At 39.8% G+C, this 24112-nt stretch overlaps 1 protein-coding gene, 2 non-coding genes and 3 pseudogenes across 3 annotated transcripts; 1 reads left to right on the forward strand and 5 right to left on the reverse strand.

Moving 5' to 3' along the window:
• The first annotated feature begins 27 nt into the window (after window positions 1–27).
• Window positions 28–126, forward strand: LOC117025422 (uncharacterized; annotated as a pseudogene).
• A 1004-nt stretch (window positions 127–1130) lies between these two features.
• Window positions 1131–12125, reverse strand: CCT6A (chaperonin containing TCP1 subunit 6A). The gene is made up of 14 exons (XM_033110822.1): window positions 11849–12125; window positions 11350–11413; window positions 9808–9942; window positions 8783–8956; window positions 8232–8335; window positions 7420–7530; window positions 6987–7146; window positions 6821–6903; window positions 4910–5006; window positions 4469–4616; window positions 3931–4064; window positions 3441–3543; window positions 2361–2433; window positions 1131–2151 (listed from the first exon to the last, which is right to left on the reverse strand). Exons 1-14 carry the CDS (start codon window positions 11983–11985, stop codon window positions 2079–2081), a joined length of 1596 nt encoding a protein of 531 aa, XP_032966713.1. The 5' UTR covers window positions 11986–12125; the 3' UTR covers window positions 1131–2078.
• Window positions 4284–4423, reverse strand: LOC117025429 (small nucleolar RNA SNORA15). Its single transcript, XR_004423622.1, has one exon. It is a non-coding gene; the product is annotated as a small nucleolar RNA SNORA15 (small nucleolar RNA).
• LOC117025431 (small nucleolar RNA SNORA22) lies at window positions 9091–9224 on the reverse strand. Its single transcript, XR_004423624.1, has one exon. It is a non-coding gene; the product is annotated as a small nucleolar RNA SNORA22 (small nucleolar RNA).
• Window positions 12126–14399: 2274 nt separating the features above from the next.
• Window positions 14400–19659, reverse strand: LOC117024475 (translationally-controlled tumor protein-like; annotated as a pseudogene).
• Window positions 19660–22467: 2808 nt separating this feature from the next.
• Window positions 22468–22878, reverse strand: LOC117024658 (40S ribosomal protein S24-like; annotated as a pseudogene).
• Between the last annotated feature and the right edge of the window lie 1234 nt (window positions 22879–24112).

A 24112-nucleotide genomic window follows, 5' to 3' on the forward strand; every position in this document is an offset into this window, starting at 1 on the left:
GGAAACAACCGAAGTGCCCTTCGATAAATGATTGGATAAAGATGTAGTATATAAAATTAGAACTAGAGATTAGCATGGCCCCCGCGCAAGGATAACACGCAAATTCGTTAAGTGTTCCATTTTTGTGAAATAAGAGAAAGACAAATACCCTATGATCTCACTTATATGTAGAATTTAAAGAAAAAAATGAATCAGAAAGTCTGAGACATAAAGGAAAAAAATTGAGGGTTGCTAAATGCAACGGCAGGTGGAAATAAGGGGGAAGGTGAGGGGATTAGAAAGCACAATCGGTAGCAATAGGATTGCCAAGGGGATACAAAAGTCAATTTGGGGAACGTAATCAATAATGTTGTAAAGATCTTGTAGGGTATTCGATGGACACTTGTCCCACTATGGAGACCACCTCAGGGATGATGTAGATGCCTGATCACTGCACTGTACACCTGCAGCTGAAGAATAATGTCAACTACAATTTTATATATAATTACAAGTGAAGTACAGCATTAGTAGTAGACACTAGAAATGCAATTGCTATATGCAATGTCAGAGAGGTAATAGAGGTGGGGACGAGGGTTATCACTGGGTGAGGGATATAAATGATAAATGTCTATTATTGTTTTGTAAAAAAAAAAATAGTATATATACACAATGGAATACTACTTGGCCATAAGATCAAGTAATACCATTTGCAACATGGATGGATCTTCAGATTACGCTAAGCGAAATGACAGAAAAAGTCGAGAACCATGATTTCACTGATATGTGGGACATAAAACTGAAAGCAACAAAGGAACAAGACAAAAACTCATACACAGACAATAGTTTAGTAGTTACCACAGCATAAAGGGGTGGGGGATGGTAGATGAGAGTAAATGGGGTTAAATACATGGTGATGGAAGAACTGACTCTGGGTGGTAAACACACAATGTGATGCATAGATATATTATAGAATCGTGCACTTGAAACCTACGTAATTTTACAAACCATTGTCACCACAACAAATTTAACAAAAAAAAGCCATTTTCTCAGGGGTTGTGTTTAGAAGCCCTGCCATTGCAGAAGCCCCTTCATTACCTTGTGAACATTTGGACTTCCTGCCTTACCCTGGAATACCATTGCAAGATCACAGAAACGGTTTCAAGTTAACATTTATTGCACTCACTGTCGGCAACTGCCAAATCCTCAAAATACAAGCTTAGGAACACAATTTCACCTTCAAGGACTACAGAGGTGTACTAACCATACAAAAACGATTTTCTGGAAACAAGTAGGAGAGAATAATTCGAGAGAAAGATGATACTGGCGGTTTTGGGATGGACATTTCAGCATAAGCAAAGGTTCAGCAGTGGGAAAATATGGCCCATCTGAAAATCTCTTTATCTCACATAGCCCTTAGTCACCGTGGATTCAACCATCTTTCTACCTCTGCCTCCTCTATTTCTATTTTTGCCACTTTATACTTGTAGCTCTTTCAACTCCCTTGCCTCTAGTTCACCCATCTTTCTATCCACTACCACTTAACTTCCCTGGGGAGCATTTTAAACAAAGCTACCTCAAAAGCATGAAAAGTCCAATGGAAAGATCCAATAGATTACTCACAGGAATTTACACTAAGGAAACAGGGACGCTTTCAAAACCTTAAGGTATTTAAGTGTTACTTACATTACCAGTCGAAAAATTTTTAGATTGAATGCTTAACAATAAGAAACTATTGGATAAATTAAAATGCATTAGAAAAAATTGTTAAACCATTAAAATCTTTTTCAAGCAGTATTTAATAAGGCAGGTAACATACTTTTCTAACATGTATTTTTATCACTGAAGCTACAGCAAAACATCCTGTTCACTGGGTGAAAACAGCCTGCTTTACGTGTACACTGAGTGCAATTAAAAAAACACGCTGTAATTATAATTTCAGACTTTGGAATTGAATAGGTGTCAGTGTTCTCTCCTTTTTTCACATGGGAAAAGAAAATTCCGTTGAAAATTATTTGAAGCTTAGACAAAAATTCCACAGCTGTATTCTTAGGGTCACTCTGGAGTCTTCATGATTCAGATGATACAAAGGAAGCTTCAATTCAACCTTTGAGAGAAGACATTCCAGCTCGCATGATCTCATCTACCAGGAGAATGTTGGTAGCAATCACAGTGCTGCAAGGCAAAAAAAAAACAGGTAGCTCAGATTTCAGACATGAACCTGAATTCAACTCAATTTCCAACTAAACTGTGCAAATGAAATCCAATTAAGTTTCCCCTTTCCTATACATTTTTTTAATGGAAAAAATTAAACAGAACACACCAAATTAAAGAATATGATGATTACTTCAAGATTATTTTAGTTTTGGCTTTCCCAAACTCACCAGGAATGAAGAAGCTGTTTCTTTACACAATAGTTATCCCATATGCCTGCTTGTGCTGCCACCATTGGCTCACCTGAAAGGTAATCGGGTAGTCTTAAAATCATATAGAGCAGGTTGTAAGATCAGAATGCTGTCTAAAAGAACCAACAGTATTTTGTGCTGCTTTGCTCATCACTGATTACTCACTCACTCTAGTACCGTGTTCCCCAGCAAAATAAGACCTAGTCAGTCTTATATTAATTTTTGCTCCCAAAGACGCATTAGAGCTGATTGTCCAACTAGGTCTTATGTTCGGGGAAACAGAATATTAACTATGAAAACCCAAAGTTCCTCATTTAGTCGATTTTGTACTCCAAACCATGACTCCTGTGAACAGTACCTTTGATGAGTGACTGATCCCAACTTACAAGACCCAGTGATAGGAAAGCTCTATTGGTTACCAATGTTTGAACATCTTTTGTTCTGGACACAGTCCCATTTGTCCATATTAAAGTATAGCACTTGAACTATAACCTGGCCAAAATGGGCTTACCATTTTCCTCATTCCAGAAACCTTTTCTATTAACTTGAATGTAAATGCTGTTGACAACAGGTCTTACTCACACATATTGTATGGATTTATTTACCTCTCTTCCACTTTGTACTTATATAATTTGTGTTGTTACACTGGCCCAAGACCAGGGCTTTAAATTTCATTACACTTGGTCCCCTTTTCCAGCATTATTTGCTATCCTCAGTCTTTTTAAACTAGTGAATGTGATCTAATGTATTTTCTTACCACAGTCCCTGATAAAAAATGGAGTAAAGTAAGCCTAATATGAAACCTTTCAACCTGAACCATCTGCTATCACTCAGCAACATCAACAAACCCATACTCTGAAATTATTCAAATATATACTCTATTCCCTTAATTACTGTATCTAGTCATTCCATTTTTATACCTCATTTCAGAACCCAGAGTTCCCTGATAGGATTGATGTCACACAGCAAAGCAATTCCCCAAGTCTCTTGTGATCCTTCCTGGCTTCATCTTACCTCTACCACCTAGTTCTCCCCCTACAAACAGTTGCATTCTCTTACCTGTGTTCAAGTCCACACCCACAAGTTGACCTGAATTTGAATGTTCTGCTTGAATTTTAACCAGTGTTTCCTGAAGGTCAAAACCAGAATTCTGAGCAAGTACCTAAAGCAAGCAAATTCAATACTTTAAAAGACAAGACCTAAGAACTGATAGTCAAGTGTATAATAAATGAACAACATTTCCAATTAACAGTAGAAAAATCACAATATTGATTATAGTTTAACTTAAAAAAGGAAGCTTTTACTCAGGTATAACCCTTTCACTACAAACCTTCTTAAAACCGTCTTGCCATCTGAAATCAGATATTCAAGTTTTCCTTCCAGAGAAATCAAATACATATGGATGATGAGATACACCACACCTGTTCTAGTGCTCGGGAGAAAACTGACGAAACTTGTTTATTCAAAATCCACATTATCTAAAAGCTTTTTGCATTCATCAGTTGAATCATTTTGGTGTTATTTTAGAAAACTAACTGTTAAGTCATACCTTGGGAATAATGAGCAATGCATCAGCAAATGCTTGGACTCCCAGTTGAGCCCTGCCTTTTACACTGGGCTTGTATTTAATCAGGGCTTCTGCCATCGCCACTTCCACTGCACCAGCACCTGGAACTACACAGCCTGTTGTGTGCAGAAGAGAGAAATGCTAAACTACAAGGAAAACTGTAGAATTTTAAGAAAGCACATAAATTAAAACACACATACATGAAAGCTATTATTTTTTTAAGAATTCAGTATAACCACAGCAATTTTAATATTGCATTTGAAAGCAATGCAGGCAACATATCAAATAGCAGAATGACTCAATTTAACTAGCACTTGAAAGCTATTAACTCACTTATTTGTATCCACTTTTAATAATGATATGCTCTGAAAAAACCTGGCATACCATCATAGCCATTTTAAAGGGAACACTTTACTTTTGCATGGTGTCTGGCTGTGTAAGCTACTGATAAAAAGCACACAGTATTCAGCCATGCCTTTCAGACTAGCAAAAAGAATAGTTTAAATAGTGAGGATCTTACCATCATCAAGAGCATTTTTAACAGCCCTCAAGCCATCTCTTATTGCATCTTTGATTTGAGTGAGGGTGTGCTTATTTGGTCCTTTAATCAATAACGTGACAGAACGAGGATTGTTACATTTCTCAATGAAGGTGAACTTCTCTTCTCCCTATGTGAAGTGGTATTTTCAAAAACAAGATATGGTTGTACAAAGAATGATCAGAGGAGAAATGATAAGTAGCATATTAACAGGGAACACTGATTACATCAAATTATTTCTTTAAAAAAAAAATCACCTATAAAACAAATTGAGTTTCCCATCAAAGGCGTATCATTAGTATACATAAACTATCAAAATATATGTAAACAAAGCACAAATATGACTGTGAGTTTGAGTAAGTTTTTACTACTGAAGAATTCATAAACCCAAAAATACTATCTTTGGAAAGAAAATACACTTACCAATGTATACTCATAGACAAGTCCTGCATGTCCCAAGCAATCAGGATTTAAGTCATCAAAAGAATTCAGAGCTACCCCACCACAAGCAAGAGTCAGCCTGAAATATTGAAGTAGTTTAAAGTAGATGTGTAAGTGACTTTAATATTAGTTATGTTTTAAAGATGAATAATTTTTTACTAAACAATCTTTCAGAATTAAACACTAAAATTATGCTCTAAAATGTATTTTAAGTTTCAATTTACTACCAACCAGCTGAAAACAAGTCTTTTCTCCTAAGTCTCCATTTAAACCACTCTTTCCAGTCAGCAAATACTGACATGCAATCTAAAGGTGGACAAGAGCTCTTCATCATGGTGAGCTCGTTGGAAGGATTTCTGAGAAACCCATTGATGCTGTCTCTTGACATGGTAAATAAAATATGCACAAGGTGTGATCAAACAGTACAATGAATGTTCAAATAAAAATTTATTACAGTAAAAGACACATTGCCATTAATCCCGCTCAAAATAGCCCCCCTTGCTTCCTAACACACTTATCCCATTGTTTCGCCACTTTCTGAAGCAGTTCTGGAAGTCCTCTTTCATGGTGTCTTTAGTTGTGCTGTCATGGCTGCCTGGATGTCCTGAATCGATTCAAAATGTCTATCTTTCATGGTCTTTTTGACTCTGGGAAGAGCCAGAAAACACATGGTGCCAGATCCGGTGAATAGGGTGGATGAAGACACACTGTAATGTTTTTGACAGAAATTGCCAAATACCAGAAGCGATATGTCACGGAGCCTTTCTGTTGTGATAACAAAATACAGTGAATGCTACCGCCGAGTGCCATCCAACAGAAAGGCAGGGATCTTCAATACGGGAAGCAGCGAGTCGAACCTTAATAACAGCATGTAACAAGTTTCAACTTGGTCAGTGCAGTCAAGTCAGGTGTGAGCTACAGTTGAAAGGTATTTTCAAGTGTGCTGTAAATCATTCTCCATCACGACATCACTCCATATCACATATCGCTTCTGGTATGGCAATGTCTGTCAAGTAAAAACATTACAGTGTGTCCTCATCCACCTTATTCACCGCACCTGGCACTGTGCAACTTCTGGCTCTTCCCCAAAGTCAAAATGATTCAGGACATTGAGGCAGATAACAAGCGCAACTACAGACACTCACGAAAGAGGACTTCCAGAACTGCTTCAGAAAGTGGCAAGAACGACGGGATAAATGTGTTCGAAATGAGGGGGAATATTTTAAGGGGGATTAATGGCATTGTGTCTTTTACTGTAATAAGTTTTTAGAATTTAAACATTCACCATATTGCTTGATCACACCTCATATAGTATGTATCATGATTTAAAAATAAAACAAGTATACACCAATGTTCATAGCAGCATTACTCATAGTAGCCAAAATGTAGAAACCTAAATAAACGTGCATCGATAAATGGATAAACAAGGATATGATATATCCATACAACAGAGTATTATTATTCATCCTTAAAAAGGGATGAAATTCTGATCTATGCTACAACATGGATGAATTTTGAAAACATTATGCTAAATGAAATAAGCCAAACACAAAAGGACAAATATTGTGTGATTCCCTTATATGAGGTATCAAACTCAGAGACAGAAAGTATGGGGGACTGGTAAGGGACGTTATCATTAATGGATACAGAGCTTCAGTTTGTGATGATGAAAAAGTTCTGGAACTGGATAATGGTGATGATTGCACAACAATGTGAATGCAACTTAATGTCACTAAAGTTTACACTTTAAAAAATGAGTAAAATGGTAAGTTTTATATTATGTATATTTCATCACAATAAAAAGGAAAAAGAAAAAATAAGTAGAGAGGAAAAAGGAACAATGCCAGTTATCTTGCACAAATCCACAGCGCTCAGATAACCTGCTCTCCGTACCTTTCCATATTTCTCCTTTTAGCTCTGCGGAGAGCTACTATGCCTTCTTTTGCAAGAGAATCTAAGGAAAATGGGTCAATTCCCTATAACAGAAATAAAAATTAGTTTCATTTACCTTAAAAAAATAAAACTGGGTATAAAATAGTTTATAAAGCAAAATTCTCACCTTTTGATTAATAACAACAAATCCTTTATCTGAGTCACCACAGACTTTCTTTTTCAGTTCTATTATTTTTTTAACTCTATCTTCAATGAATTTTCTTTCAGCTTTTACAAGTTTCTCTCTTTCTTCTGCACTCTTGTAAAAAAAGCCAGAATTCACTTCTCTATTAAAAAAAAAAGTTATTGGGGGTTGTTTCTATTCTGAATAGAAGGTAAACCAGCAGCCATAAAAACTGGGTTGGTCTTGATTAAACAGTCAGTGAGTTCCAATCCTGACCCTGGTATGTTCTCAGTTTATTTCTTAGAATTCTCCCAAACCCAACTGGGGCATTATTGTCCTTACAGTGTGAGAAACTGAGTCTCAAGAAAGAAGTGAATGCCCAAAATACCAAGCTCCTCTGTTTCTCGATTCCATTTGTAAGGGGATATAAACTCACGTTTTTTCATATTCTAATGACACATTGCATGTGAGGATATATGCATCTTCTACTCTTTTTTTCATATCAGGATGTCGTGCCCCATGGTCCAAAACAAGACCTCTGATTAAGCTGTTAAAACACACAAAAAATTACGGTGATCACTTCATAAGGTCTATAAATGTCTAATCACTATGTTACACACCTGAAACTAATAGTCAACTATAATTGAAAAATAAATTTAAAACATAAAGAGTTATATTGTTATTGATTTCCAGATGAGGTGTAATGTATGCTAACAAAATTAAAACACTGTATTGATCATTTTCACACAATCAACTTTATTTCTTGAGTTATTTGAACCAGACTTTTGGGTGAAACCTGGGCAGGTTCAGTTATGCAAAAGCACTATTCCACAACATGACAAAAACAAACCATTCAAACAAAAATGACACTCCTATCTTGTACAGAAAATCTGCAGAGAAATTGTCTCAACCGGCAGGCCATCAAATTGTGATTACCTTTAAAGAAAAATTATTTTCAAACTAGGTCTTTGCAATATATTTTTAAATTCCCCAACAGTCTCCCATTATGCTTGGCATCCAACAGTTCAATAAATGCCAACTGATTGATATAGCTCATTTTTCTGAATCGTTATGACTATAAACACATACAATTAACTTTAAGAGGTAATACTACTGAGTAAATTAAACACTCATCTAGGCAATACACATTAATTCAAAGGAAAAAAAATCACTCCCAAAATATGTATTGTATAAAGCGCCTATAAATTTGTAAACACACTAAATATTTTATAGTATTCTACCACCTACCTTGTGTCGGTTTCAGATTTATGTTTCATTTCCATGATCTCAACCATGAAGAGGTCAATAGGTTCATCCTGCTTTTTAATGGCCAAAATGGAGTCAACTACAGCCTACAACAGAAGCATGATTACTAAATGAATTTGATTTGCAGAAGTCGAGACATTTATGTTGCTTGTCCTTCAAAGTTGAAAGTAGACAGTTTCTTGACTCTAAGTCTTTTTCTGAGCTAATAGAATATAAATCTCAATTTGTAATTACCTAAAGAATCGCTGACATCCCTACTATTTTATTAAAAATGTTGGTAACAGGAAGCTTTTTATAATAATGAAACCTCTAATTATACTTTTTACAATCTGATCAGATATACAATTATTTTCCCATTTCTCTTTAGGGACACAGATCAAGTTATCAATGCCACAAAAATGAACCTACTTATTTCACAATACAATACTGTGGAAGACTTTAGAGAGCACCCTATAACTGCAATTGGTTAAGTATACTGATGATTCTAATATCAAAGGTTTTGGTATAGGTGTACTGTACTACCAGACACATACCTCTGTTAAGACATCAGCAAGTTCAGCATGAACTTTAGTACGTAGAGATGTTCTGGCCACATCTATGAGTGTTTCCCGGTCCATCTCTTTGCTTACTTTGACTTGTTCCAAATACTGAAGTGCCTTTTCCTTTGCAGCTTCAAATCCTTCTGTTATTATTCTGGGATGAAGACCCTACAATACATGCACAATTACAAAACCACCACTAACACTGGAATTCTTCAATTAGATGGAACTATATAGTTCACGATAAAGTACATTTCTGAAGATTTATTCTAGATCATTTAGACCCTTTAATACAATTAATATAATGTGCTGACTTTCTGAATACATTTAAAAGGATAAATAGTCCTTTCAATGCAGAGGAGAAGAACAGACATTGCTCTAGCACAGAGTCAAAGCCAAGGGAACTATAAAGCACACTTGGGTGTTCACTGTGCAAACTACAAGGAATAATGACAAAAACTCAAGTGTCACAACAACCTGCAGTCAATAGGACCATTATATCTTTTCTATAGGTAATCTGAAATTAATTCATTATCATTTACCAAGAAAAAGTAGACAGGGAGACTAAGAGTCTGCCTCCTGCCTTCCTAAGAAGTTTTTCTTGACATCAGATTAGTATTTATTAAGGTTTGCTTTAACTTTGGACCTACTCAGGGCTAAAAAAAGTTGTAGAATTCTTAAGTCCGTTTTTGGTTGGCTTTTTCCTTATAAATATGCCTAGTCCTGATTTCAATTATTAGTCTACATTATAGACAGACATATGTCATACATGCAATGCAACTTGATAAAATAAGAAACCTTCAGGGCCCAGGAAGGATCTTTAACTTGTCTAGGATCACAATTAATTTGTGTGAGACCAAGATAAAGACTCTGGTTCCCAGATTTAAGCCGCTATGCTCTTCACATTCTACTATATATAGCCTCAGCTACTACTAACACATCAATTTGTATAAATAAAACTCAGATTATTTTCTATACACAATAAAGTATCACAGAAACACGTAAGAATCATGTAATACTTCAGAAATGTACAGATCCGCCTGTTTCAGCAGTTCTCCAATGATTAGGACATTGGAAGTGGTACCATCACCAGTTATGTCATCCTGGGCTGTTGCTACTTTGGCTATTAAGGAGGCTGTTGGGTGTTGAATTTGCTGAAAGTAGAAAAAGGAAAAAAAAATTAAGTAACTTGAAACAATACAAATATACCTTAAAATGTGAACGGCATCCTTAAATGCTATGTATTTGCACAAATTACCCAAGTGTTCAGCTACATATTATTTTGATTAAGAAGTCACCATTAGCTATTTTGCATTGTTTCTGACGACCAAAATATTGTCATGTATATATTTCTCAAGATTATCTCCACTTTATTGATAAGGAAATTTGACGCTCAATTAAGGGCTTTTGGTGGGAATAAATCAGGTAACTTCTAAAATAAAAGTTTAGCAGCCTCCAATATTATTCGGCATCAAACAATTAAAAAGAAATAGCCCTCCTAGCAAAGGTCATCAGTGGATGCTAAATCACTGCATGGGAAGGCTTTGGAAGAACAGGGTATTCTTCAAGTCTCCAATATCACGCACAGATTCTTAATGAGAAAGGATTCAAACAAGGCTCCTGCACTGCTTTTGCTTTTTACCCTTTAATCTTCAGATCGTTGGGGACATTGACAGTTTTAAGAATCCAGCCCAATTACCTTGTAGACTATCTCATTATCTACATTTGCTATTTTTGGCAAGACCAACACAGAGGTGACACTGTATACTTCTGTTTCCTTTACAGTTTCTTGTTAAGCTATAAATGTTTAATGTGCTTCTCTATGTTTATGCTGTATTTCACAATTTAAAAAATCAAGTAAAATAAAAAAAAAAACCATGTAGCTACGTCTTTTCTGATATTAAGTTTCAACTATGACTCCAAGTGTTCTCAGCCAGCACAGGCCACTGATTACATTTGGATGCTGAAGGCATGGTACCCTACTATCAAAGCCCTACATTTTATTCTTAACTCAAAACACAGGCAAGTCATTTCCTTTTCTTGGATTTGAACTGCTAAGTTTTGGGAACTTATGGATGTGTAAAATTTTTGATCCTCTCAATAATCTCAGATTCTTGGTCACAGGACTTTTAAAATGGTTAAGCAAGGCGTTTTATCTCCCCTCCAGTTGAAGATGGAAGAGATGACAGGTAACAGAGAAATTGCTGTTTTAAAGAGACAAAGTACAAACAACCTGTCTCATTCTGCCTATGTGAATGTGTCAACTGCTTGGTTTTCAGATTAGAATCTTAATAATTTCAATCCTTTAAAGGCCTTAAATGACAAGACCTTTGTCTTATTCATAAATAAGTATCAGACTCCAGGGCTCCTCACTGTAACATACTGTGGCTACCATTACTGATTAGACTACTTTCCTACTCTCTCCATTGTCTGTAAGACTGGCCTGTTGAGAGGTGATGAATATGATTTCCTCCTACCTTGAGAATAAACATTAAACATCTCCCTACAAATTAAACCTCCAATGCAAACCAAGACCTTTTAAACGTATAGCAGCCTCTCACCATTTCATGAAGCAGCACGTTGCCATCCTTAGTAAGCTTGATATCTCCAGCACCAGAAACAAGCCTGTTCAATGAGCAGAAACGAAATCAATGTGACTTTTTCAACGGAGACCAAACTGACTCCCATCGACACCACGCTTTACCCAGATCCTAAGAAGCCGCACGCGGCCATTAAGTTGGTCGTCCACTCCCGGTTAACAGGAATGGCGCAGTGCCCACCCCCTCCCTTCTGAGAAACAGTGTGCCGCGCGTCCTCAGGGTCGCTTTAGTCCCAGAGATCCGCGCACGAGGGCAGCTTTGTTCTCTGCGAAGGATGCATCGACTACAAGAGAAAACAGCCGGGGCAGGAAACAGGCCTGACATGGGAACGGGGGTAAAAGGGGAGAAGCAACGGGCGCACAGGCCCGGAAGCAGCGGGCTGGAGACCACGACTGCCGGCATCGCGGCCACACGAGGTGCGCGGTGCCCGCCCGGCCCTCCCCCACCAGCCCCGCCTTACATCTTCATGGTGCCCTTAGGCCCCAAGTTGGTCCGCAGCACGTCCTGCAGCCCCCGGGCCGCGCTGATGTTGACCGCCAACGCAGCCTGGGCTCGGGCCACCTCGGCCTTGGGATTTAGGGTCTTCACAGCCGCCATAACTGACCCAGCAGCAGAAAAAGAAAACAGCAGGCGTGAAGATCGCCCACAGCCGGCTCAGCGTGGCCCAGCGGCGCTATCCGGGTCTTCTGGAAAAGTCGGGCGCGCCCTGCCCGCCCCCAGCGTGCCCACGCGCCGCCCTCATTGGGCCGCCGGTCGGCCGGCGCCGCTCATTGGGTCTTGGTCGCATGGCCGGCCGCCTGCGGCCCCGCCCCTCACTCCCGGGCTTCGGCGCCATTGCGCAGGGAGGCGGGGAGCGTGTTCTCGAGCGGTAAGGGCTCCCGAGCTTCCGGTGTCCTCGCTGGCTTTGCTAACCGAGCCCTGAGGACATAGCGGGGGCCGACCGAGTCCCGCTCAGCGGGAGGTTGGGGCTGTGGGCCGCGCGCCCGTCCGCCTCTTGGGTGACTAGAGAGCTGGCGCTCCTTCCTGGAGGTCTCTGACCGCAGGTTGTACAGTGGCCTCCCTCCCTCCGGAGTTTGCTTTGTTTCCTGCCCTTCTTTTGTCCCTGTCACCAGTTTTCTTGACTGCATCCTATGTGCTTGTTAGTGTTCTAGGTCATGTGGGGCTACTGTAGTGAATCTGACTAGGATTGTGAATGGAAAAGGGTTATGTAATAAACTTGACAGGCTCAGCGGGGCCACGTGCAGTCCTGACAAACTCAGTGATGAAAAGTAACCACCCAAGATTGTCTGATCACAAATTCCTAACTGGGCAGGTAATAGCAGGTCGGCCTACATCTTCCGTAGCAAAGGTTAGCCTTTACCTTAAGGGAACTCGAGCCATAGCGTAGGCGTCTAGGATAATGTATCTTTGAAGTGTCCGAGTAATTTTCTTTTCCAAAGGCACAACTGCTGGCACCAGAGCACAAGACCACAGAGCCCCTCATTATGTTGTTTCCCAGGTACCATCTCTGTGTGCTGTAAATGTTACTATCCTGTACCCACCAGTGTAAGAAGCGTGTTTCTTCCTTTTGCCTTTTATGGAATCCCAGAGATTTCTCTGCTATGCTTTCTTCCACCTCCTTAATGGACCACCAATGGATTTCATGTAACCCTCCTTATGCCTCCTTTGATTCTAATGTATAAAATAAGCTGTGAAACTGCCATTCTCCGGAGCATTTTCTCACTCCATTGAGATTTTGCTTCCCAGCATAAATAAACTCATAAAAATAAATAAACTCATAATTCTCTACAGGTTTAGATGTTTCTTATTCTTGCCTAGTATCCTAGGTGTTTTAGGTCTAGGGAAGACGAAGAGATACAATGCAAGGGAGAATGCAAGGGAGAAAGTGCTAGATGCCTTTAGAAATCTGTGGGATTGGTGTGGACTTTGAGGAGAAGCAAGTCAGTTCACCCTCTGGGCTCAAAACTCACTGCTGAGGCCTTAGACCCTCAAGGCAAGTTTGAAAACTCAAACTTGATTGAGCAGTGTTGTCCAGCCTTTGAGAGGACACTGAAGACAGAAAAATTCTGAAAAAAATATCTACAATTGTTTTCTAGCATCCAGTTCCCCCACCCCTCCAAGTACGAGGTATTCAGTAATGTTTTGTTTTTTATTTTTATAGATAATGAAAATTGTTCAGAATTCAAAAGGTACCAAAGGGTATATGATAAAAGTAAGACTTCTTCCTGCTGGTATAACTTCCTCCAAACAAGCATAGTTAAACCTTTAGATGCTCTGAATTCTCCCAGATGCTTTCTGAATTTAGAAATAAATACTGGGGTGCCAAAAAAATGTATACAAGTGGACACTTTGGTCAACATTACTCAAGCAGTAGTTAGCCCTAATCAGAAGTGTTTGGACACTGATGGTAACTGCTTTGGGCCCCTCCTGTAATTGCAGAGGTCAAATGTGACTTGTATTCATCTTTTGTTATTGGTATATACTAAGTATTATGATTTTAATACAGTTTTCCTTTCTTAAAATGTGTATACTTTTTTTGGCACCCTCTGTACATACATAAATATAAGCATTTTCCCCTCACAAAATGGCAATTTATAATACACAGTGTTGGGTGTGTTAAAGTACCTTGGAGATTGTAAAATATCAATGCAAGTGGATTCCTCATTTTTGTCCCCAATTGTATTAATATCTTTTTATTCTTTTGGTAATCTCTTCCAGAGTTAACTACTTCCGTTTGCAGGTGATGAAATGTCTAAGGAATCCACTTGAAATGTTTACTGTGAGCATGGTCTTTCCCTTCACTCAACTCTGAATTTAGACTTTTGATCCTTGTTTTTTATATTCCAGTCCCAGTAGTTTTCATTGTAGAAGTTATCTGAAGACAGTCTTACACTTTATAGTAATGGTCTAACAGGCTCTAGCTTCTCCAGGAACACTACACAGGAATGGTTTTAAATGTGTATTAAACTAAGAGACATTCTCTCAAAAGAGTTTAAATGCATTTTATTTTTAGACAATCTACATGATATGATTGTCTTAAAAACAATGCCTCCACTCCAAATAAATCAAGGTGAAAATAAATGGAACAGCTCAAGATAACATCAGTCCTATTTGTTCTAGACCGGGGAGTGGATGAAAAGCAGCAGCTAGTTATGATGACAGGTGATGGATCCCAATGGCCAACTCTGTTAACATTTTTCCATTTCTAAACCATCCTTAAAGAAAATCACCTATGGGGTCACACCATCCTCACAGTCGTCCAACAGAGCAACCGTGCCATCTGGATTCAGGTTTTCAACAATAAAGAACTGGTAGTTTTTTGAAATTAGCAAGGATGTACTTGATTTGTTCTGCAGCCCCTGTCATAAAAGGTTTTACTCTTTCTGGTCTCTGTTCTTCAAGTTTCCCTCTGAGGGATTTCATCATTTTGTACTTCTTGTAGGCTTCTTTTGTGAAGCTGTCTTCCTGCTAATGATGGTTCATGACAATGTCAACACAAGCGACTACTGTGCTTTCAGGACCTTCGCCCTCCAGGCCTTCAGCCGAGGTATTTCCACCAATGAGGGAGTCATCAGTATCACCCTCTGTTCTACTGACCATCTTCCCCTCCACCTCCAGGCACAGCCCATCCTCAGTCTCCTGGATCTTGTAGATGTTGGAGAACATCTCATCGTGGCTGATTTGGTCCCAGTAGATCATCACGACGGTGGCTGGAAAGACACAACAGTGGCACTGGCTTAGCAGGAGCTGGGAGTGAGCACGATGCAGCCCAGCACTGCTGGGGGGAGGGGGAGCAGGTGAAAACAGCGGGATTCCTCATGAACAGCTGCATGATATTCTTTGTAAGAATGACATAGTTACCCAGTCACCTACTAATGGACGTTGAGGTTGTTCCAGATCTTCTATTCAGGCTACAGTGAATATCCTGGTATATAATGCTTTTATGTAGGCTTGTATATTTGAAAATCCCAAAAGTATCTACATAAGTTTGAGTGATAGTATAACACAACACAGTAGAAGGAGCCCCATGATGTTACTTGCTGTGCATGCAGATTTATTTAGCTACTGTTAGAGATGTGTGGGAGACATGAACAGAGATGAAGATTGTGGAACTTCAGTCATCTACTTGCAGGTAGGGAAAGGGGTAGTGTAAAGACTTCCACTCTCCTGAGGTGCAAAATTTAAGAGGCACCCAAAACTCAGTAATCAAGATGAATGCTTTAATGCAGTTATTTTTGCAAAATTTATGCAAAAAATCCATAATGAACAAATACCAGAATATTAGATTAGGCATCTCCACTAACATCATACCAGGAATTAGACAAAGTCAGCAAAACAAGGACCCTCATTATTCCTCTAGAGGCAAGCTATTTGCATATATCATTCTTCTAGTCTTAGTTATCACACTTTCAAGCAAATTAATTCTTTCCAGTATATGATGCAAAATAAAGTAGCAGGGGAGTGTTGCCTGTATGCTAATGTATGTATAGGATGGGAGAACTTTAGAATGTTGTTTGGAGAATTTTAAACAAAAAGTCACATTGTGGGAGCAGACCCATAGTATGCCATGATTGAAGAAATAGAGGTGGCGGCAGGTGTTCAGCTATTTGAATCAGGAGGGATTTCAATAAAGAACATTTTAAGGAAAGAACCCTAATGAGGCAGGGTGGTGTATTGGAAAGTATCCCAGAGTGAAATAATTTGAGTTTGAATTCTAGTTTGCAATGTTTACCAGTATGTGGCCTTGGAAAAGTTACTTAACTTTTTGGACTCAATTTTCTAATCTATAAAGTAGGGGTAAATGACATCATAGAGAAAACTGAGATTGCATGTATAACATGCTTTGTATTGTGCCAGACATGGAAGGTGTTATTTGCCACTGCCGTTCATATTACGCAATTAACTACATAATGTTCATAGCACCTTCCCATCAGTTGTTGCATTTGATCCTAATATGCATCCTTTGAAGCCCTATATTAAACCAGTTTCACACATGATTACATCAACACAGAAAGAGTGTAAATGATAAACTCAAGGTCACACTGTTGTATTAGGGGAGAGCCAGAAACCTAGGTTTCACCCTTGACTGCTTCCTTTGCCTCAGGCTCCCATATTCACATGCTCCCTGAATATTTTCACACCTACTTTCTAGATGTCACCCTTCTCCACTCTATGTACTTTTCTCCATCCCCATGTCCACCACTCAGGTTTAGGCCATGATCATTTCTTATTGGGATAACTACCATAGTGCCCTAAGTTTTTGCTCTGCCGTTAGTCCTCTTGTTGCTAGTAAAGCAATCTATCAAAAGTAAATCTACAAGCCACAGCTCTGCTTATAGTCCCTCAGTTACCCCAAAGACCTTACAGTGGAATCTAAATGTTTTAATTCGCTTCCAGAGTCAATGACATCTTGTGCCTTCCTCTCCAGGCTTAAAACCCTTCTCTCTTTCCCTCTCACTTTATGCTGTCTGGTCATTCTGAACTTTTCAGTGCTTGGAACATTCTACCTGCCTTTCTTCAGCTTGAAACATTCTTCGAGGACCTCTTCTCTCCTGCCCTCACTGTCATCCCCATCCCAATTCCCATCCAGCAGGTATAGAAATAAGTAAGATCCTAATCCTCAAGAAGCACATAGCCTAGTAAGGGAGCTAAACTTGTAAACAGATAAATGACACTAAAGTGTAGGATATTATATTTAAGAGATGAATGAAGTGCTGTGAGCACAAAGTTATTAGCATCAGGGAAGGCTTCTTGGAGGAGATGAATTCTGAATGAGATTTTGAAAGATACACAGATACTTTGCAGGAGAAGAAGGCTTAGGAGAGTGATTCCAGACAGTGACAGAGTGACAGTGGAAGGGCCTGGTATGCTCAGCGAAAGGTGGATACATAAGATTGAGGGAAGCAGGTTGCACCGAGACATCTGGAGAAGTAGCTTGCCCTGACTGTTATGGCCTGGTTTGCTAATTAAGAAGTCTACTCCTAAGGCTGCCAGCACTGGGAACCCAAAGAACTAGTTGATGAAGATAACTGTAGGGGTGGACTAGAGGGGGTGGGGGTGAACTAAGGATAGGGAAATCAGAAAGATGGGTGTTGAAAAGTCCATGTGGATGGTGATGAAAGCATATTTAATGACATAAATAGGTATTCTTGATATGGGGGAAAGACATGTTTTAAATAGTAGGTATAATATCTGTTTTTTTAATTAAAGTTTATTGGGGTGACATTTGTTAGTAAAGTTACATTGTTTTCAGGTATATAATTCTGTAATACATCATCTATATATCACATTGTGTGTTCACCACCCAGAGTCAGTTCTACTTCCATCACCATATATTTGATCCCTTTTACCCTTATCTAACACCCCTCTCCCCCCACTACCCTCTGGTAACCACTAAACTATTATCTGTGTCTGATATGATCTTATTTTTGTACACTCCCCATGCATCTATACAAAAAAGGCAGAGGACATGCGTCAAAATATAAACATTGAATATATTTTAAAAATTCAGAATATTTTTATTTTTACAAACCTCCCCAAATTTGTGTATCCATAAAAGGGGGACGCAGCAAAATATACATGAAAATATAAAATATACAAAGTATGTCCAGTGTCTTATTTTTGTTAAATCCCAATATATAAATATATATGTATATGCATATATATTGATAAAGATGAACTGGAACTTAAAGCAAACATAATCAGTCAGGAGGATCTATGGGAGGAGCTAGGGCTTATGGAAGTTCTCGCATTCTACATAATTACGAGAACCCCACAGGAAGAACGCTATAATAAAGGTCTATGGTTCCAACTTCCATTTTCCTTTCCTTAAATACTCCTCCATCTTGGCATGCAGGCCAGAATGTGCATGTGGCTTGCCATGCCTGCCTTCACTGGATTGCTAGCTTTTTCTTTTTCCTGAATAAATCCTTTTTCGTGACTAAATACCTAATTGATATTATTTTTCAGTCAACAATATCAATAAAGGACCAGAACAGAAGGATATATCTCAAAATGTTCAATATTTTGTGCCCATAGGTGAAAAATGGTATCTTAAAAATTTTGCTTTGAGAATGAAGTTGATAATATATCTTATATGTAAGAGCCATTTCTAGTTCTTTTTATGTGAACTGCCTATTCATGTCTTTTGTCTGTTTTCCTATTTTGCTTTCTTAAGGATTTTCAGGAGCTCTATGTTTTCTGTATTGAAATTTAACTTATCCAATGTCGCCAGAGATTCACGAGGATGTCTAAAAGAGGACTCAACCTGGAGCAGCTGTGACCAGGTTCTTATCTCCGCAGGAGAAAAAAATTGAAGAGCCAGACAGATGCAGGAAAGCAAAAGGAGTTTATTGAAACAAAAGTACACACTTGAGAGGGAAGTGCAGGCAAACTCAGAGATTGGGTTGCACTGAGGAAGTCCTGATCAGGGGTATTTATCCCTCCCAGGGGGCAGGTTTTGGTAACATCCCATTGACATGGCTTATCAGTTTCCTCCCAGTAGGTGGGATCCTCAGTTTCCTGCTCTTTCATCCTTATTTGACTTCTCCAGAACTGTCATGGGGTAAGATGCATGCCAGAGTTGTAGTAACCACAATGTAAATGAGATTTTAATGACATCATAATTAGCTAAAGGTCAGGTTCTGGTCAAGGGAATTAGCCTTACTGGATAAAACTGGTTCTTGTTTTTCTTCCGCTGCAGGTCACTTGTTACATGTGTAACCAGTGAGGTGCCTCAGGTTGTACCCTGGAGGGGGTTGTCAATTACCTAGGCTACCTATCCTGTCTCACCAGTATTGTTTGTATTCATGTCTTTTTTCCAATTAGACATTAAAAATCCTTTTTCATGTAGTCAGTTTCTCCCATGACTCACTTGGGGTTTATTTTGGTAAGGAATGAGATAAGAATCTGTGGTATAATGAAAATATGTATTTAGTCTTTGACCCTGGTTCCTGGCACGGAACTCCTAAAACCATTGGTTTTCTGAGTGACAGGAGTGTCTTTTGTTACCCATAACAATTCCCTTTGGAATACACCTGTGTCTGTGATAATGAGGTGAGTCAAGGTGAGAAACCTAGATAGCCCCATGATGACAAAACACTGATTAGAGGGTGGAAACTATCAGGCCCCCACCCCCAGTCTCTGGGGAGTATTGGTGGCTGGAAGTGGGTTGTAAAAATGCTTGAACAAATAGGGTGGGTGAATGCATTGATACCCTGGTAGGGTGGCACATTCAGAGGGCACAGAAGCTCTGCATCACTCCCTTAATACCTTTTCCTGTGCATCTCTTGGATTTGGCTGTTCTTGAGTTGTATACTTTATAATAAACGTGTAAACCTAAATAAAGTGATTTCCTGAGTTCTGAGTCAGTCTCCAAATCTTTCAAACCTGAGGAAGGGTTGGGGGAACTCCCAAATTTGTTGCCAAGTCAGGTAGTCCGGGGACCTGGGGCTTGCAACTGGTGTCTGAAGTGGAGGCGATGTTGTGGGACTGAGCCCTTAACTGTACAGTCTGCACTAATTCCAGGTAGTGTCAGAATTCAATTGAGTTGTTGGTCACAGAGTTAATGGTGGAGAGAGTTGGTGTCTGAGAATGAAAGAATTGGTTATTCGGAAAAAAAACTCACCGAGTCCAATTTAATTTTTTCCAGAATAATTCATGTCTTCCACCATTAATGTATAAAGTAATTAGTAGTGCTTGCAACATTCCCAGATGTATCTAGATGTACTTTGGACTATATTCTGCTGCATAGCTCTGTCTATTCAAGTATCAGCACCATATTATTTTATTTACTGTATGTTTACAATGTGTTCCAAAATTTGATAGGGCTAGATCCTTTTCATCAATCTTTTTTTCTGAAAAAATTCTGGCTATTTTACATGTTTTTTTTCCCCCAAACGAATGACAGAATTATCTACTTTTAAAACTTGGCCTGCAGCAGGGTCCCTCCCAGGAGGCCCTGGGCCCTGCACAGTTGGTGGCTGGCTCTGGACAGAGTAGAGCGCCACCTAGCCACTTCCAAGGACAACGCACCCAAAGGGCAGACTGGGCAGGCACCAGAGCCCTCCTAAAGCAAATCCTGCTCCGTAAGGTCAGCCCCTGCACAACAGCTCCTGCACTGTAGTCACAGACAATCCTCATAGCCAATCAGCCTGAGGGTCAATCCCTCCCATTGAGGTACAAGTAAAAATCAAGGCAGGAGGGTACATACAACCCACACAAGGGACACACTTGGAGCACCCAGCTCAGGTGACCAAGGAGACTGTTCCACTGGGCCTCACGGGTCATCTACTACATAAGGCCACTCTACTAAGACCGGGAGATAGCAGCTCTACCTAATACGTAGAAACAAACACAGAGAAGCAGCCAAAATTGGGAGACAAAAAACATGTCCCAAAATGAAAGAACAGAACAAAGCTCCAGAAAAAGAACTAAAACAAAATGGAGACAAGCAATGTACCCCACACAGAGTTCAAAACACTGTTTATAAGGATGCTCAATGATCAGTGAGAACTTCAACAAAGAGGTAGAAAACATAAAAATGGAGATAGAAAACATAAAAAAGAACCAATTGGAAATGAAGAATCCAATAAATAAAGAGTGCATTACAGGAAATCAACAGTAAATTCGACGCAGCAGCGGTCTGAATCAGCGATGTAGAAGATAAGGTGGCAGAAAACACCCAATCAGAACAGCAAAAAGAATCCAAAAAATAAGGAGAGTTTTAGAGGCCTCTGGGACAACATCAAATGTAATAACATTTGCCTCATACGGGTACCAGAAAAAGAAGAGAGACAGTAAGAAATTGAAAATCTATTTGAAGAAATAATGACAGAAAACTTCCCTAACCTGGTGAAGGAAATAGACATATAAGCCCAGAAAGCACAAAGAGTCACAAACAAGATGAACTCAAAGAGTCCCACACCAAGGCGCATCATGATTAAAATGGCAAATGTTAAAGACAAACAGAGAATCTTAAAAGCAGCAAGAGAAAAGCAATTAGTTACCTACAAGGCAGCTCCCATAAGATTGTCTGCTTGTTTCTCAACAGAAACTGTCGCGTCCTGCACGACGAAAGTTGTGGGGAGCAAGGAGGGCGGCGCAGGGATAAGAAAAGACAGCATCCATGAATAGAGTTTAAATGCGGAGGCCAAGGGACCAGCAGCCTCAAGGTCTGGGCTGTGGCACCTGGTCGCCTGCGCAATAACTTTTATTAGTTAGGTGGGGAAGCAAAGGAGATAAAACTTGTCAATCTCAAGATCTGTGAATTCTATACATCATAATAGAAAACCTTGCCTGCAGACAGCTGGACCGAAAGTTTCAACTTCCCCAAGGGACAAAAGCTATATGCACATGAATAGAGGGAGAGCACCTCATTGAATCACTTCCCTTGCAGGTTTCGGGAAGGAATGCAGCCACAGAGGCTGAGGCTTTCCTTAGCCCAAGGAAGGTGGGGGGCTGTGCCCACCTCCATGAACCTCGTGGGTTGTCCTGTTGGTCCCCACGCGACTGCGTCTGGCTTGAGTTGTTCCTTCCGTGAGGAATCTTACTCGTCATTGACTGTCCAGTCATCTTTCTGGGACCAAACAGGGAGGCATAAGGTGCAAACACAAAAGTTTAGCAAAGTCCCTGAAAGGATCCGTCTTACAGACTCTCCTTTCTTTGGGGGCAGGTAGAAGGAAACAAAACAGTTAAGCTGTTGCGTGGCGAGGTTAAACTGCTGTGTGGTGACAAGAAACTTTGTAGGCCAGAAAGGATTGCCACAAAATATTCAAAGTGATGAAAACCAAGGACCTACAACCAAAGGTACTCTACCCAGCAAAGCTATCATTTAGAATTGAAAGACATATAAAGAGCTTCCCAGACAAGAAAAAGCTAAAGTAGTTCATCAACACCAAACCAGTGTTACAAGAAATATTAGAGGGACTTCTTTAAGAAGAAGAAGTTCAATAATATAAATTATAAAATGGCAATAACTACATATCTATCAACAGTTTATTTGTTTTTTTAAAGTTCTTAGTTTAATAATCTGCTCATGAAAAATCTGCTCAATCACCACAGATAAAGTCACTGACAAATCTACTCTTTCTGTTGTCTAATCTCCACCTCACTTTTGCTAGCACCAACATTATCCTTTGAAGTCAGTTTCCCTAACTTTCTTTACTCTTCTTTTGCATCCCTTTCCCTGTTTTCTTGAGATCTTTTTCTTCTCATACAGGCAATGTCTTGCAAGTTTATGTTTGGGTTCACTTTTCTTTGCATAATCCAAGGAATCATAAATCATGCCAAAGCCAGTTGTCTTGCCACCACCAAAATGAGTTCTGTATCCAAATGCAAAGATGATATCTGGTGTGGTTTTGTACATTTTGGCTAGTTTGTTGTAGGTACTGTTGCCTTCCCAGTGTGAAGGACTTTGATGACCATTTGTTTCCATTGAAGTAGTCTATTGGTCATGAACTTCCTGGTCTGGATAGTTACTGTGTCATTCATGATGGTGGCTGACCCTCAAGCAGCCAGGGAGGAAAAACAACAATTACTTTAAATGTAAAAGAATTGAACGCTCCAATCAAAAGATAGAGTGGCTGAATATGTAAGGAAACAAAACCCTTACATATGCTGCCTACAAGAGACTCACCTCAGATCAAAAGATGCACACAGACTGAAAGTAATAATATGGAGAAAGATATTTCATGAAATGGAAAAAGGAAAACTCTGGAATACAATACGTATACCAGACAAAATAGACTTTAAAACAAAGGCTATAACAAGAGACAAAGAAGGGTCCAGTAGATATGTCACAGAAATGGCAGCATGAGGAGTGCTTCTTGAAATCTCCCCTGGAAGTTATAACAAATTAAACAGGTATAATTCAACAAAGGAAAACTTAAGCAACACGCAAGAACGTCTGAGACCCATGCATCAAATCACCTGAAGGTGGGAAAATAGGGCGAGAGGGGGAGGAGGGAAGGTGGAAGTGCAGAGACACAGGCCGTGGGGCCAAAGGACACAGTCTGGAGCTCGCTGCAGACCAGAGCTCATTGCAGGCTTGGGAGAGGGAAGAATCCAGACTGCAGGTTCACTACCTGTGGCCCACAGTCCTGCCTGAGGGATTGGCATGTAATACGGCTGAACCCAGTATTTGGGGCAGACACCTCAGGCGAGAACTGTGCTTTAAGCCCTTACTACAAAAAACAGAAAACAAAGACATGGATCCCGGCTGCCTCCCCTCAACCTCCCAGAGCTTGCCCCACCCCGACCCTCCCAGAGTTAGAAGCGGGCTCCAGAAGAAACGGTAGCAGTGTCAGATTAAAGAACAGACTATCTATAGCCCTGAGAACTGGAGAAACGGTCCCGCACAGCACACAACTAATTCCAGCAATAGGGAAAGAGCTGTAGGGGTGAGACAGCTATGGACTGGTAGTTGCCATTGCTCAGAGCCACAAACACACCAGCCACCTCTCACAGCCCACCCCGCCCCCACTTTTCTGGGCAGATCCCTGCGGGGCAACCAGAGCCGCTGAGACACACAGGCTCTGCATTGGGCGGCAGGAGTAGCATTGGGTTTTCAGAAGCTCAAAACTCTATCACCCTCCACATCTTCCCATGGAGGCAGTGCCCTAAGACCCAGGTGACCTGCTCACAGAGGAGAAGCCCACCTTCAGAAAACCCCATCCCATGAGAAGCTGGAACAGTGCAAGAGAAAATGCTACAGCAAGAGAGAAAA

The sequence above is a fragment of the Rhinolophus ferrumequinum genome, chromosome 7, assembly GCF_004115265.2.
Source record: "Rhinolophus ferrumequinum isolate MPI-CBG mRhiFer1 chromosome 7, mRhiFer1_v1.p, whole genome shotgun sequence".
NCBI classification, from domain to species: domain Eukaryota; kingdom Metazoa; phylum Chordata; class Mammalia; order Chiroptera; family Rhinolophidae; genus Rhinolophus; species Rhinolophus ferrumequinum.

Bases quoted from the DNA above. Each gene is read 5' to 3' on its own strand.
- CCT6A (XM_033110822.1), bottom strand. From the start codon at position 11,985: ATGGCGGCTGTGAAGACCCTAAATCCCAAGGCCGAGGTGGCCCGAGCC. The intron at 11,414-11,848 runs GTAAGGCGGGGC...CTCATTGAACAG, and splicing joins CCTAAGGGCACCATGAAGAT to GCTTGTTTCTGGTGCTGGAG. The intron at 5,007-6,820 runs GTACGGAGAGCA...TCAATATTTCAG, and splicing joins AAAAGGAGAAATATGGAAAG to GCTGACTCTTGCTTGTGGTG.